Below are 17,648 nucleotides of genomic sequence, written 5' to 3' on the forward strand. Positions count from 1 at the left end.
AAAATATTTTTTATATTAGGATATCTATAATGAGTTGGGAAACATTATTTAGTTCCACCATTTTTAAGGTCCATTTTTACATTTACCAATCAACTTTTAGGAATTATACAACTTTCTCGAGTTTTTGTGTATATTAGTACATGGATTTGGCGCGTTAGAGCATTAACTTTTGTTAGAAAAATAAACTCTGTAAAAATTCGAGGAAGCATTAATTATAATCCCACCATTTTCTAAGGCTTATTTTCGCATCACCAATCAACTTTAAGGAATTACACGACTTTTCTGATTTTTCAAGTGTATTAACCCATGAATATGGCGCCTTGAAGCACCTAACGAGTGATACCAATCAACATCTTTAATATCAAAACATAAAATAGCTATTTAGATACAATTCGAGCATAGGTAAGAAAACCTTTCACCAATGTGAATCCATGTGTGAGAAAATCTTTTCCAATAACATTGATATTTTCATCTAAAAGCACCCTATAATCATAACCATCGTTTTCATAAGAGATGCATAATTATTTGGGAAATGTATTTCTCACATATGGATAAGTGATAACCAAATTCATGGTCTAATACACACGAAAAACAAAGAAAGTCATCTAATCATAAAAGTTGACTCGTAAATGCAATAATATGCGTTAAAAATTGATGGGAGTATATGTAACATTCCCCCCTCCCCCCAAACTTATTACAAAGGTCTTCATAAAGTTTTTTTCGAAAAAAATCTATAGTACCCTAAAACGTCAAATTCATGAGCTAATACACATGATAAATCAAAAAACCATGTATTTCCTGAAAGATGGTTTGTAAATGTAAAATATGTCTTAAAATGACGGGGAAATGAGTTGTCCCAAAAGGTCCTTAGAAATGTTGTTTAAAATATTTGCTCTTCCTAAAAAGATTCTGTTTTAGACAATAAAAAAGATCATTTTTTCCGGTTATTATACCTTTATTTTAATGATATTATACCAACTACAATGAACATAATAAATATTATAATTTTTTTCTTATTGCGACTAAATTCCTACATGAATAATTTTTTTTTCAATTGAAATAAACCTGATTAAATTTTTTTTAGCCAAATAACATACAAATAATAAGCATTTTTTTTTAAAAAAAAGGTCCAAAAATAGGCCGAAAAAGAGGTCTTTGAACGTGTTGAAATCCTTTTTTTACAAGGGTTAGCTCCCCCAGTTCTTCTTATTGTTTTTCGTAATTAGTGACAATGGATTATTATCACAATAATCAAATAATAATTATTTGAAGATATGCATGTCAGTTTTCCTAACTGAATCGGCCAATGCACACCCCTATTTTCCCACTTGTTATTGTACATTCTCTAACTTTGTTAGGTTTCTACCAACGATGCAATATTTAAGTAATAATCAAAAGAAATATTGTATCTAAATTAACAATACATTAAAACATGTAACAACCATTCAAACAAGGTATTATTGTAAATTTAGAACAAGTAACTTTGAAGAACATGTCTATAAACTCTGAAATCTTTGCTTCGCCTCAGCCTCTAATCACAAGGTACCGAAGCTTGATGCAATATTTAAGTAATAATCAAAAGAAACATTGTATCTAAATTAACAGTACATTAAAACATGTAGCAACCATTCAAACAAGGTATTATTGTAAATTTAGAACAATTAACTTTGAAGAACATGTTTATAAACTCTGAAATCTTTGCTTCGCCTCAGCCTCTAATCACAAGGTACCGAAGCTTGATGCAATGTCTCGTTGGGTGATAATCATGAGTCGATCTTTCATGTCCGTCATGGATTGATAAACTGGTAAGCATAGTTGGTAGAAGCAAGTATGTGATGATGGCAAGTGATCATCTGGCTCTAAGGTTTTGTGGATGGACAGTTTTGAATCAAGACCACCAAATCCATCAAAAGGCAAAGACTTCATTGAAGTCCAAAAGAAAAGGAGCATTTTCTTCTGCTCAACAGACATAGTCTCTACTATCTACATGCAAAAAAAGACAAAGAAAGAAAACTAATTCACATCAAACTTAATGAAAATGAACGATCTACCATAATGACAGAACATTCTGAATAAATCAATGTGCATTTACGGGTAGACAAGAATAGGCGTACCTTCCAAAACCAGGATATTTGAACATCACTTTCTTCATCATAGCCATTGTAATCAGTATGTGCTCTCCAATCCTCGACAGAAATATCAATTCTACCGCCAAGTATTAAGTTGAAATCTTCAAGGCTTAGACACCGGAAGAAGAACTCTGACTTAGTTATTACATCTGAAAAGCCTTTTGAGAAATACGCGACCTGATCTTCTATTGATGTAACAAAGCGGTGTTGGATAAGAAGATCAACATAAGCCTCCCGGTTCTTGCTGTCCACAACGATATCTTTCCCGTTTGGACATAGCTCTATTTCTCTCCGCAAACCCAAGGACTCAAATTCACACACAAATGTTAACCCTAACATATCCCCATCCACGGTATCTGCATCCATATGCAATATATCCTTGCAACTACGGTACAATAATGGATCCGTGTCCCTAATTTCTTCCAATGATACGTCATATCCAGCCAATTGTAAGAAAAATGCGCGGTCAAAAGCTACTCCGATTTGGACATCATATGCTAAGGCCAACGCGATCATCCTTCCAGAGAACTGGAAATACTCAAGGTGTAAAGGATTCACCCCAGATGCTGCAACAAACACAAATGTACATGAGAAATATTTCTATTTTAAATAAAAAGGAAAAGGGTCAAGTATACATCTCCCTTAAAATTGCGAAAAACAATTTTAACGGACCTTATACTTGTATGAGTTTATATTTCAGGCTCTTTTACTTAGCCCTTAGTCAACTAAACTTCTAAACCCATTGAAACTTGGTATTTTGAACCCCTTTTTCATGAGGTCAATGGTGAGTGTAATACAACCACTACACCTCGAATTCCACGTCATTTTAATTGTCACATAGGAAATAAAATGATAAAATTAAATTAAACTTTCAAAATTTTATAAGAAATAATTTTCTCTTTCTTCCAATTTTTTCCCAACTCTTCTCTCATTCCAATGCCCTCACCAGTAAAATGCAGCACCGGTAATACATTTCTCGCCACCGCAGTGTGGTGGTGGAGCTATCACTCAAAGATGAAGACTACGCCACGTTCGATTTAGAAAAATTGGTATATAACCACGACTGCCCTAAATCACAAGGATACTTTCTCTAAAGCCCTAAAACACTCATTGCACCCCTTCCAAAACATTAAAGAACATACAAAGTATAGGTTGAGATGGGAGATAGTGAAGATTTACAGAAATTGGAATGATTGATATTGTTCGACTCTGGCAATGTTGAGTAGGTTGGAGGATACACGGTTACTTGTTGAAGAGTAAGTTTGATAAGTTCATTCGTTTTTACACCATGTAGTCACGAATACAATACTGAAAGTGATTACCACACACTCAAAAGGAACAACACTGTTAAATCTTGAGATTTTGAATATGGCAAAATTGAATTGAACAGGTAGTGCAACATGTTCCAGTGAAATATTGCAGCGGGTATGCAAGTGGCGGCGTACGTGTTATATATGGAAACTTATATGTACGTTTTTATTTATAGTAGTTTACTTGGTTAAGGAAAACTATTTAAAACAAATTTGAGTACAATAAGGTTTCGAGAAAAAGAGTTAGTAGAAGTCAACAAGGATTTGTAGAAGACAAATACAAGTTGATTTGTACAAGGATTGGCTGAATTTCTGGTTTATAAATAGAGAGCTATTTTGATCAGAATAACTTGCGCACCTACAAAGAGAGAACTTCAAAACACGATCAAGAGGGTTAAGAGAGTTTTGTTAAAATCTTTTGAGTGCTGCGAGTTGAGTGATAAAGTTGTAAAGATTGTATTCAAAAGTCTTGTTTACAATCTAGGTAGTAGATTTGCTTGACAAGTTATAGTACTTGAAAAGCATTGAGAAGATAGAAAACTAGGGAGTAGTTTTCCGTCTTTGAGTAAAAGGAATTAGAGTTTATAATTCCTTGAGAGCTTAAACGTTGTAATCTTTGTATTACTTGAAAGTTACAAATAATACAAAGTGCTGTTCAAATTAATCACTGATAAAGTTTCTTCAAGTAGCCACAAACTAGTTGTTAGTACGTGTTCCTTTGAAGAATTCAGGAGGGTAGAATTCCAACAAGTGGTATCAGAGCAAGGTTATCTTTAGAGAGTCTAACAACTCAAGATAAGATCAACATGAGTTCTACACCTCCACTCGGACACGGTAAGGGTCAACACATCAACAGACCTCCACTATTCAATGGACAATACTACTCATGGTGGAAGGCAAGGATGGAAGACTTCATTCAAGCTGAAGACTACGAATTATGGGTAAGAATTACTAAGGGACCACTAATTCCTACTATCACTGATAGTGAAGGAAATAAAGTACCTAAACCGGCAGATACATATAATGATGCAGATTATAAGATGCTAGGAAAAAATGCAAAAGCTAAGTGTATTCTTGTGTGTGGATTAGGACCTGATGAATTTAACCGTATCTCAAGTTGTACCTCTGCTAAACAAATATGGGATACCTTACAAAACGCTCATGAAGGTACAACTCAAGTCCGAAAATTCAGGATTGCTAGTTTGTGTTCAGAATATGAAGTCTTTAAGATGAAACCCGGAGAATCTCTTCAAGATATGATCACCAGATTCACCACCGTGGTAAACGAACTAATCTCATTAGGCAAAGTATATACCACGGAGGAACAGGTTGACAAAGTACTTAGGATTCTGCCTAGGTCTTGGGAAATCAAAGTCACTGCCATTAGAGAAGCTAAGGACCTAACTAATATGTCTTTAGATGAATTAGTTGGGAATCTCAAAACCTATGAGATGAATGTTGACAAAAGAGGTGAAGGGAATAAAGAAAAAGGTCTTGGTCTTAAAGCAACTGAAAGTGACGAATCAGACATAGATGACGATGATCTGGCTCTGATAAGTAGGAACTTCAAGAAACTCTTTAAAAGGGGATTAAACTCTACCAAGATATCACCACCCTTGAAAGAAAAAAATCCTGAACGATCACAAAACGGAGGCTGTTTTAAGTGTGGTAAGACAGATCATTAAATAAAGGACTGCCCAATGTGGGAATTAGAATGGAAAAAGGAAAAAGCTGAAAAAGAAAGGAAGGAACTCCTCAACAAAAAGAAAAACAAAGAAAAGGAACAAGCAATGTATGCAGCCTGGGGAACAGGTTCTTCAGACATGCATGAAGATGTTGAAGACCTTGCCTTGATGGCGATAGAAGAATCAGACGCTGAACCTGAATCAGACTCTGAAGAAACTGAAGTAAACTTTCTTAACCTAAAAGATAAGCTAGCAAAGTTCTCCAAGAAAAAGCTCTCACTCCTATTGCTTGCATCCATAGACAAAATTCAAGAACTTGTGAACACCAAAAGCCAACTACTTGCTTCCCGATCTAGCTTAAAGTTTGAGCATATTGATCTCAATAAGAACAAACTCAACCTTCACGAAAAAATCAAGCAACTTGAAACCCAAAATTTGGAACTAAGAACTAAGAATTCAAAATTAAAAGTTCTTGGCAAAGAAAAGGAGGGTGAAATGCCTGACCAAAAGCTTGAGGTTGACAAACTCAAAAAAAACCTTAAGTCTAGAAAAGGAAAACTGTAAAAGGATAAATCTTGAATTGACTAAAGTAAGAAGTGATCTGGAAAGAGCAAACAAATGGACAAAATCCTCTATGATAGTAACTCATCTAGGGAACAACAATAGGAACATCAAAACTGGAATAGGATATGAACAGCCCATAAATGGAAATCCTACGTTTTGCATCGTTTGTGGTAACTCTGGTCATTCTAAACAATATTATCCCAAATACAAAATTGTCTCTGAAGAAAACAACTCAACAAGAACCTATAAAACTGTTCAGAGGAACAGGTACATACCCAGAAAAAATAGTCTTCCCAAATGGGCTCGTAGAAATCTGATTCATCCTTTTGATCAAAACAAAGAACCCAAGCTAATCTGGGTTCCTAAATCCAACCTCTAATTTTTCAGGAAGAAGTGAGAGAAAGCAAGCAGCAGTGGTACATGGACAGTGCTTGCTCAAGACACATGACAGGGAATAAGACATTGTTTCTCTCACTAGAAGAAGGAAAAGGAGGTATGGTTGCTTTTGGTGGTGGAAAAAAGGGTCAAATCAAAGGCTGTGGAAAGATTGGAAGATCTGATGAACATTCAATTGATAAAGTATACTATGTAGAAGGACTTAAACACAATTTGCTCAGCATATCTCAATTGTGTGACAAAGGAAACAAGGTAATTTTTCGATCCACCGGCGTTGAAGTAATCAATCTAAACACACAAAAATTAGTGCTAACAGGAAAAAGAGATAAACATGTCTACACTGTAGATACCTCAACAATCTCTGACAAAAATCTAGTGTGTTTAAGTGTGTTGGAAAAAGATCCCTTGTTATGACATAAACGGTTGGGTCATGCTAGCCAAGTTCAATTAAATAAACTTGTCACCAAGGATTTAGTTATAGGACTGCCTAAAAATAAATTCAAGGTGGATAAGGTTTGTGAAGCATGTACTCTAGGGAAACAGATAAAATCATCATTTAAGTCCAAACAGATGGTAAGCTCAACTTGTTCCTTAGAACTAATTCACATGGATTTATGTGGACCAATGAGGGTTCAAAGTAGAGGGGGAAAAAGATATGTGTTTGTCTTAGTGGATGATTACACTAGGTACACATGGACACTATTCCTTGCAGCAAAAGATGATGTCTTTGATGTTTTTTGTTCACTAATGAGAAAAATTCAAAGAAAATATGGGAAACAATTAAAGGCAATCAGATCAGATCATGGAACTGAATTTAAAAATTCAAAGTTTGCCCAATATTGTGACTATCATGGGGTTGATCATAACTTCTCTGCCCCCAGAACCCCTCAGCAAAACGGTGTGGTAGAGAGAAAGAACAGAACTCTTCAAGAAATGACTAGAACTATGATGATCACAAGTAAAATTGCAAACCAATTCTGGGCAGAAGCAATAAACACTGCTTGCTACACCATAAATCATTGCATGACTAGACCCTTGTTAGAAAAAACTCCATATGAATTACTAAAAGGCAGAAAGCCCAACATCTCTCATCTTAGAGTGTTTGGATGCAAGTGCTTTATTCATAACAATGGAAAAAATTTGCTTGGAAAATTTGATGCTAGGAGTGACAACGGAATCTTTCTTGGATATTCTACATATAGTAAAGCTTATAGGGTACTTAACAAAAGAACCATGTGTGTCGAAGAGAGTGTCCATGTTATTTTCGATGAAAGTATCACTATGTCTAATGAAGATGTGTTGGTCAGTAACACATCAACTGAAGAACATGTTGTCTCTGAACATGAACAGGTCCAAGAAACCGGTTCCTCTGACACAACAAACAGAGAAGAAACTGAAACTCAAGTAAATTGTGATGAAGGAGTTGATACAGATGAAAATCAACCAGATGTTAATGAAGAGCAACAAAGATCAACTCCTACCCTAAAAGAGTACAAGTACCAAGGATCACACCCATTGGAAAACCTGCTCACTGATCTTTCTTCAGGAATTACCACCCGATCAGGAATGAAGAATCACTACGCGCATAGTGTATTCCTATCCATGGTAGAACCAAAGAAAATAAGTGAAGCCCTTCAAGATGCAGATTGGATTATAGCTATGGAAGAAGAATTACATCAATTTGAAAGGAGTAAAGTATGACATCTAGTACCTAAACCCTCAAACAGAACTATAATTGGAACTAAATGGGTGTTTAGGAACAAGTTAAATGAACATGGTACCATAATCAGAAATAAAGCTAGGTTGGTTGTTCAAGGATATAATCAAGAAGAAGGGATAGATTATGATGAAACTTTTGCACCCGTGGCAAGAATAGAATCAATCAGATTGCTTATAGCTTTCGCATCTCACATGGAGTTCAAATTGTATCAGATGGATGTCAAAAGTACTTTTTTGAATGGGCTATTACAAGAAGAAATTTTTGTTAAACAACCCCCTGGCTTCGAGAATAATGACTTCCCTGGCCATGTCTATAAGCTTGACAAAGCTCTCTACGGGTTAAAACAAGCTCCAAGGGCATGGTATGATAGATTGTCAAAATTCCTTTTAAGTCATGGATATTCAAGAGGTAAAATTGACAATACACTCTTCTTCAAGAATAAAGAAAAGGGTCTCCTGATCGTACAAATCTATGTTGATGATATCATATTTGGAGCTACAAATAAGAGTCTCACAAAAGAATTTGCAAATCTTATGAGTAATGAGTTTGAAATGAGTATGATGGGTGAATTAAACTACTTCCTTGGGCTTCAAATAAAACAAACACCTGGAGGTACATGGATTCATCAACAAAAATATGTCAAAGAATTGCTTAAGAGGTTTAAAATGGACGATGCTAAACCAATTGATACTCCAATAGCCCCTGCCACTAAGTTGGACCTTGAAGGAACAGGTTCTACTGTTGAACAAAAACTGTATAGAGGCATGATTGGCTCACTTTTGTATCTTACTACTAGTCGACCTGATATTGTGTTTAGTGTAGATTATGTGCTCGCTTTCAAACTAATCCTAAAGAATCACATATTCAAGCAGTCAAGAGAATTCTCAGATATCTAAAAGGAACCTCTGATTTAGGACTTTGGTACCCAAAAGGAAGCAACTTTGATTTAGTTGGGTATGCAGATGCTGACTATGCTGGATACTTGGGTGATAGAAAAACTACTACAGGAATGGCTCACTTTCTACGATCGTGTCTCATCTCATGGGGATCAAAGAAACAAAACTCAGTTGCACTATCCACTGCTGAGGCTGAGTACGTAGCAGCTGCATCATGTTGCGCCCAACTTCTGTGGATTAAGCAACAACTTAGTGATTTCGGTCTCAAAATTGAACAAGTTCCAATTTTCTGCGATAATACTAGTGCTATCAACATTGCAAAAAATCCGATATAACATAAGAGAACTAAACACATTGACATTCGTCATCACTTTCTTAGAGACAATGTGGAAAAGGGTTTAATCTCTATGAACTTTTGTACTACGGAAGAACAAACCGCGGACATCTTTACAAAGGCATTAGCAAGGGAACACTTTGAAAGGAACAGGCTGGAGCTAGGAATGATGAAGATAAACTAAGCAAATAGAAGCTGAAGGAATCGGACTCTCAAAATCAAAATTGCATGCTTAAAGGTATGTCTACTCTCCTTAACTAAGATAGACTAAAAATTATAAGACCAACGCATTGGATTCCGTTCCTTTATTTAATTAAATGAAAAAAAATTAATAAATCATCATCACAAATCACAACCGCCAATTCAAAACCTGCAAAAACCTTTCAAGTCATACCTGTTCCCATTCTCAGATAAAACCCCTACACTTCCCTATAATTCCTCTTAAAAAGCAGTTCCCTTTTCTCTTTCTTCTCCGATTGTTCTCATTCTCTCTCAAACCCTTGAAATCCCAGAATCCACACTGTGTTGTTGAGAAAAAATGGCCATGTCCTCCAATCTTTCACTAGCCATAATTCCCTTTGATACTCAAGAAAGCCTACACGCCCTACCAGCTATTCTCTACATTGATTTGACTGGCGTAACTCGATGGTCTCTTATGGAAGATGCATTAGTTTAGGGGGAAGAGAGAAGTCAAGGGTTAGAAAAAGAAAATATGAGTGCACGAAGTGAGGGGGAACAAATGTTTTCGTCACAGGACCAAGAAAATAGTTCTGATGATGAAAATATCACCTTGCTCGAAATGCTTTTTCAAATCAGAACTTGTTCCAAACGAAGTTCATCTTCTTGCAAACCTCCTGCTACGATTCTTCCTGAAACTCCAGAAGAATCTCACTCTATTCTACCGGCAAAGGTACCAATGCGAGTAACTAGATCTGTACAACGCACTCGAGAAGCAGAGACCTTGGCTAAATCAACTAAGAAAAGTCGCACAAGAAAGCGTAAGTCTCCTTCATCGTTAAACTTTGTAGCAGATACAGTGAATAGTCAGAAACGGAAAAAAATTTCATCCAAATCAAAATTTCATGATTTAGATGATAATGATTACCACGCAAGAGTATTAGCCTTTAAGAAGAGGAGTGTGATTAGGGGGGGAGTAATTTCTGGCTTCGGGGGTGGTGAGATGGATGAGTTAGTGATCATCTTACAAGAACAAGGATGAACAGAACTGATGCTTCAAGGATCCTTTAGGCGTAAAATGGGTAGAGTAGAAACTAGAGAATTTTATATCAATGGAACAGGAACTGCCTCGTCAATTACTAATACTGTGTGTGGTATCTCTTTTACACTTACTGCTGAGATTTTGTCTTCAATACACAGGATACCTAACAGGGGATGGGGTCACTATGTCAAGAAGGATTGGCCTCCTTTAGAGGGTAACACCTCTCAACTTGACATATGTAGGCGATTCTCAAATGATCCTACTCTATCAGAATATTCTAGTGTTGACAAGGGATGTATGTTACCTTTACATCAGATGCTGTTTAATGTAGTTCATAAAATTCTTCTTCCTAGAAAGCAAAAAAGGACTGAAGCATGTTACTTGGATCTCACACTTATGGACTTACTATTGTCTAGGACTCAAATAAACTTGCCAATCCTAATAATAAGTCACATACATAGTTTGTCCAAGGTTGATAAAAAGCAAAGGGGTTTGGTTTATGGATTTTGGTTAGGACAAATATTTGAAAATTTTGGTGTGTCTGCAAAGAAGTGGCAGATTCAAACTATTTCTGATGTCTGGGGAAGGTGGACTATATGAACATGCCTGGTACGCCTAAAAGGGTTGATATGAAAACTCAACGGTTAAGGGCTTCTCTTACTGCTGTAGAAAAGGAGATGGAAGCACTAAAAAGGGCTCATTCAGTAGAGATGGAACAGGTTCAGATTGCTCATAAATTGGAACGTGAGGAATTGATTGCTGAGAACTGCAGGATTAAGGAAGAACTCAATCAAACTCAGGCTGCGTTACATCAAGAACGAGCAGTGAATTCTGGGCATCTACAAAGTATCATGGGGTTGCTAACCAAGGGATCTTCAAACTCTTCCACCTCTATGGCACCCTCTGTTTAATCAATCCTCATATATGCATTATCTTATAATTTTTTGTTTTTGACTAGTTAAAGACTGAAGTAGACATTACTATTTTTGTATGTATTTTGGTTTGACGTTTAACTCTTGATGTCATTAATGACTTTGTATGATGCTCTATTCTAGTATACATATGTACTTTGGTTTTCAATGTTTTTGGCTAATGGCAAAAGGGGGAAGCAGCCTGCAGATTTGTAGGATGATATTAAAGTGCTCTATATGTTGATTGATGTATTGTGTACCTATTCAAATGCAAGCTGATTATTTGCCATAGTCAAAAAGGGGGAATTTGTTAAATCTTGAGATTTTGAATATGGAAAAATTGAATTGAACAGGTAGTGCAACATGTTCCAGTGAAATATTGCAGCGGGTATGCAAGTGGCGGCGTACGTGTTATATATGGAAACTTATATGTACGTTTTTGTTTATAGTAGTTTAATTGGTTAAGGAAAACTATTAAAAACAAATTTGAGTACAATAAGGTTTCGAGAAAAAGAGTTAGTAGAAGTCAACAAGGATTTGTAGAAGACAAATACAAGTTGATTTGTACAAGGATTGGCTGAATTTCTGGTTTATAAATAGAGAGCTATTTTGATCAGAAAAACTTGCGCACCTATAAAGAGAGAACTTCAAAACACGATCAAGAGGGTTGAGAGAGTTTTGTTAAAATCTTTTGAGTGCTGCGAGTTGAGTGATAAAGTTGTAAAGATTGTATTCAAGAGTCTTGTTTACAATCTAGGTAGTAGATTTGCTTGACAAGTTATAGTACTTGAAAAGCATTGAGAAGATAGAAAACTAGGGAGTAGTTTTCCGTCTTTGAGTAGAAGGAATTATAGTTTATAATTCCTTGATAGCTTAAACGTTGTAATCTTTGTATTACTTGAAAGTTACAAATAATACAAAGTGTTGTTCAAATTAATCACTGTTAAAGTTTCTTCAAGTAGCCACAAACTAGTTGTTAGTACGTGTTCCTTTGAATAATTCAGGAGGGTAGAATTCCAACAAACACTCTTTTGATTTCCACCTTACTAAAATATCGCTTACACTGCCTCACTTTGCTCTCAAAATGGTTTCTCTCTCTAATTTGGTGTGTTCTACAAATGAGCAAGAATACTCTATTTATAGAAGAAGAAAATCATGCCTATGTCACTAATGACATAGGTAAATATAACAAAGTCAAAAAAATATTGCAAATCTGACCAATTTGCCAACTACCAAATCTTTATTTTCAACTCTTATCACTATTTCTTTTTAACAATTACTTGTATCAATTGAATAACAAAAGTTGACCAAAAAATGGAACACACAAGGGTTGATAATGAACACACTCTAAGACTGAGAGGAGGCAAGTGATATTCATCTAATAGGGCTGAAAGCATTTAGGTGTTCTTAACAAGCTAATAAGGCTTGCTTAACATCAAAAGACCTTTACCTGTATGAAATATGAGTTGCATGCCGATGTCATAGGTAACATAATTATGGTCTCTTTCATTTCATAATCAAAATTTTGAGACTAACGTTTGTTACTTTTAATACTAAATTCTAATTACTCTTTGTTACTTGAACACTAAATTAAAATCAATCGTCATTTTACACAATCATCACTTATTTCTTATGCAATCTCTTGTGGGATCGACCTCAACTCTTGTTGATTTGTGTAATTGACTTCAACCTTTTTATATTTCTTTAGGCGGAATGACCTCGGAGACCCTTTGTCAGTTGAACCCTTCTACTCATCACTTTGCCTAATGAATCCTTAAACTCATTCAAACCCAATATTTTAACCCTCTTTTCCTATCTAATGTGTGTGTGCGTGTATTACACTCTTTTTACACATCAAACACCACGTCATTATTATTAAAGTTTTCAATGACACATCATAAATCAATTTTTTTTTTTAAAAGTGTATTTTTCTCTCTCTTTCCCCCTTCCTACTTCATCTTCTTCATTCGCATCCACCCTTAGCCTCGTCCCAAAAATTAAAAAAAAACATTTTCATCTTTCTTCACATTTTACACTCAAAAGTTATTCAATCACAAAATATAATATATTGTAATTAGCTCTTGCACATGCTTTATGTTCTATTTATTTTAATTTGATAATAAAAATCAAGAAAACTTTAAGTTGAAAAAAATATATTTATGAATAATTTAGGCAATACATTTTAAATTTATGAAAATGGTGAATGATATGTTTTCTTGCAAAAGCTCTTTTAACATTATATTTGATGATTATGGTGATGAGGTATATTTCAAAGAAGAATAATAGAAAAGGGGTAGGGGCGGGGTAGGGGTTTCTAGGGCTGAAGAAGAAGAGAAGAAGGGTGGGGTTGGGGCTGAAGAAGAAAAGAAAAAAAGATGAGGTGCGACTGAATAAACTAGAGAATGGGTGGGGGTGGGGGTGGGGTGAGGTGGGTGGGCTGAAGAAGAAGAGAAAAAGATGGGTGGGGATGAAGAAGAAAGATTTTGAGATTTTTTTTTAATTTTTTTAATTATTATTATTATTTTGTCTTATAATTTTAATAATTTTTAAATAAAAGTATTGCATTCACTTGCGTGTGGTCTCACATTTGTCCAACTCAACCATTTTGATCCCACATAAGCTCGGCCAATGGTCAGAGGGGTGTAGAAAATAGAGTTTAATCGAGTTTAAGGATTCATTTGGCAAAGTGATGAGTAGAAAGGTTCAACTGACAAACGGAAGTACATGGGTCTCCAGATCATTCTGTCTATTTCTTAAGTGAAGTGTGAGATTGGATGTATCAAGGTTCGACTTCAAAATCGAGACCAGACTTGAACACCTAACCTTGATAACTATCTAGGACTTAGCCCAATACCTGAGTTCAAAATCAAGACCCGACTTCGACTCCGACACCCAATCTTGAATCCAAAATTGAAACTAGGATCCAATCCTGAGATCTGATATGGGACCCGAATCTAAAAACCGACCCAAGACATAGTTTCTAAATTGTGATCTAACCTTGATACTTGACCCTGACTATCAACTCAGGACCTCATGTGATACCTGGCATCTAATACTGTTTAACCCTGATACTCGACCATGACAATCAATTGGGGACTTAGAACACTACATGACATTTAAGACAAGACCCGACCTCGATGCCCATATCAGGATTTGACTTAGAATGCTTACCTAAGACCTGCAACTTAAATTGAGTTTCAACCCGGAGTTTATTAGAATCTTAGGATTTGGGTCTCTAATCAAGGTTGGATTTCAAATCAAGAATCGAATTCTTAATTAGTATGGATAACCAATACGCGATACTTGAGTTCATGTAGAAGGCTGAGGTGTGAGGTTGAAAAAGAGTTGTAGAAAATGTTTCCTTATTTGTTAGTTATATTTCAGATACCTTAAATTTGAGCAATAATGAATAAATGTAATGAAAGGTTACCTTGATTTGGGAAAAAACTTCTATTATCATCTGGGCAAGCAACAAAAAGCGCGTTGTTTGGGTTGAAAATCTCCTGGCATGCTAGTAAGAACCATTCCCTCAACACACCAGGCCCAATAGCTTGTTCCTCTTTGAATTGCACAAAGAAACTGCCTGGCAGGTATTTGAGTTTGGTAATATAATCGAACGAGTCTACTATCAATTTGGACCTATCAATGAGCATGTTGTACTTATCTTCTACATTATCTTCAACTTCTGGAAGCATCATCATTGCCAATTGCCTCCGTATATAAAAGTTTGTTACCTCTTTGTGCTCAAAAATCCACTCATAATGTTCTGATTTCTCTGCAAAGTTTGTTATTAGATAGCACAATGAGCCCTTTACTTGCTTCATGTTCTGCCAAAAATCATCCTCCATATAGATATACAATTTGGATATACTCTGTAAGTCGTTCAGGATATCAAGATATAGAGACCACCAAGGTACAACAATGTCTTTTTTTACCTTTTTTGAATCCAACAACCTTAAAGAGAGTGTCACTTTTGCTAGCAAATCATAGAACATTTCATACAAGGGTAAATCAATCTTTTCAAAAAACTTTTCTTCATAAGTGACGTTGTCCATCGACCATAAGACATTCCATACTGGAAGCAAAAATGCACTAAAATCACGCACAAGGGTAAATGATAACCCCTCAAATCCAGATGTTCCCATTGTCGATTCTAAGTCAAGAGATAACTCAGCTGATATCTCCATAAGAAATGGAAAAACACTGTTTAAGGATACCAACTTTTTCTGCTCATACTTGCACCTCGCGATCCCTGTGAACTCTATCATAGCCCCTAAACTACTTCGACAAATTCGATACAATCCATCATCAGTCTTCACATTTTCTCGCAAAATTTTGCAAAATTTTAACGCTATAAAAGCATATATTGGTTTAAGGGGATCATTCTTAAATGAACTAATAAATTCACGAATGGATGTATAAGCAATCATTCTATAGTTCTGATTCAGATAAAGCATTACCAAGTCTTTTGGAACAGAAGAGGAAATAATTAACTCAAGATGCTCTACCGCTTGGTCAAAATCATTTGGAAGTGAACTCAAGAAATTCATAACCATGCTTTGTATATGATCTGAGACTGAGCGGGGCTCAACAGAGTTATCTTTGTTTTTGCACAACTCCACAATTTGTGAAGATAAGTCGTTCAATTGATCCTTCGCGATGTTAACATCACGCTTACGCTTATTGGTGTCAGTGTTGTTGATGTTGATGGAATGTAGAGACATTCCGGCCAAATGGGGCAGCAAATCTGGGTGGACAAAAGAGCAGAGAAACAAAGAAAGGCAAAATGTGAAAAATATGAAGAAAAATTAGTATAAAAGAGAAAGGAAGAGATAAAATTGTAAATAATATTTTATGAATTAATCCCCTTAAAATGTTTAAAAACCATTTAAATCCTCTAAGTTAATAAAAGTGAAATTTTGGTACTACTTATGTATTTAAAAATTTATTTATATTGAGGTAAATAAAAGTCACTCAATGAGTCAATTAATCACATACTTGGAGAAAATAGAGGAATGACCAACTCTTTATAAAGTATGCATGTGTTGAAAGAATGAAGTCTGATGACAACATAACATGAACTGTGGAAAAAAGATTTGCATGCTTTCGTCAAATCTCAAACACTGCAACCTTAAAACATACATCAGACACTATAAACATATATTTCTATAAAAATAGTAAAAGTTACACCAGATATCAAAAATTCTAAAAATTACAAAAATTAAGCATCCAGAATATGAATTTCTATTAATTACTTTTTGATAATTTTTTTGAAATCAAAAGTTGTTAAAATATCTGATAATCAGTACAAACGTTAATAATCGACTAACTTAAAGGACTGAATGATGTACCGTGGTTTCACAGTACTTTCAATGCTTTTTCCTTAAGTTTAGTGTGTGTGTAGGGCCTTTTTGTAGTAATTTTAATATGTTTTTATCTATGTTTTGCAGGAAAGTTGTCCGGAACAAAAATGTAGAAGGCTGTGAAGAATCAGCGCAGAAGTGACCCACGAAGCCATCGACGGTCCCTAGATGGTGACCATCATTTGGAGATTCAGACATCTGGAAGCAACTCGGGGAATTCTGACCAAGTGTGGGGCTACAGAAGTATCGACGGTCCGTCGTTCCATCGATGGACCATCCTTGCAAACCGTCGATCAGATCAAAGAGTAGTCCCAGTACCCGGTGTTGAAGAAAAACTAAGTATGGAACGACGAAGGCGTCGACGAACCGTGTTGTTGGTCCGTCGATTGGATCAGAGAAGATGCAAAAGCGACAGCTGAAGAAAAAGCTAAGTCTGGACCGACGGAGGCAGTCGACGGTCCGTCGTTCCATCGACGGACCATCTGTGGGGTCGTCGATTGAAGCCGCATTTTTTAGAAAAACTTTCCTTGTTTTTTTTCCTTTTATTTTAGGATAATGTCTTTATAAATATGGTGTAAAACCTCGTTTTTGGGGTTGAATTTTTTTTTTGGTTTTCATACTTTTGTTCTTGGAGATTTAACTTTGGAATTTGACAATTTTATTCATGTTTTCGAAATTGATTATCAAGTGAATTTTGTTTTTTCAAGCGCAATTTCTGGATTTTCTTCAAACTTCTCAAAGTAAGTTTATGAATTATTGTTTAACAATCATGATTTGTGTTCTTCCGGTAACTAAATCCACAACTAGGGTTGTGGGAACCATGGGTGATTTACAAAGTAAAACTAGCTAAATAATAATTCTCAAATAGGTTTTTGCATGTATTGATAATTCTTTCGTTTAGAAGTTTTTTTTTAACGGTGGCAACGTTATAACACGCCTTGTTGCTACTTGCCGGACCAAGGAGGTAGTTAATAAAAAAAAGAATTATCAACATAGATTTAGTGAGACACTGTCTAATAGGCTAGTTTCGATTGGTGCGAAGTAATAACTAAGTCATACATCGAATTTGACGCTTAATATGAAGTAAAGGTAAGGGTTAGTAACTTAAACCCACGTTGTCG

The 17,648-nt window shown here is 35.5% G+C and overlaps 1 protein-coding gene across 1 annotated transcript; it reads right to left on the minus strand.

Moving 5' to 3' along the window:
* Positions 1-1,397: 1,397 nt before the first annotated feature.
* Positions 1,398-15,888, minus strand: LOC101250074 (E3 ubiquitin-protein ligase UPL5-like). The gene is made up of 3 exons (XM_069291552.1): positions 14,595-15,888; positions 2,115-2,695; positions 1,398-1,983 (listed from the first exon to the last, which is right to left on the minus strand). The coding sequence occupies exons 1-3, from the start codon at positions 15,886-15,888 to the stop codon at positions 1,720-1,722; spliced, it is 2,139 nt and encodes a 712-aa protein (XP_069147653.1). The 3' UTR covers positions 1,398-1,719.
* Positions 15,889-17,648: the final 1,760 nt, after the last annotated feature.

The sequence above is a fragment of the Solanum lycopersicum genome, chromosome 11, assembly GCF_036512215.1.
Source record: "Solanum lycopersicum chromosome 11, SLM_r2.1".
Lineage (NCBI taxonomy): Eukaryota > Viridiplantae > Streptophyta > Magnoliopsida > Solanales > Solanaceae > Solanum > Solanum lycopersicum.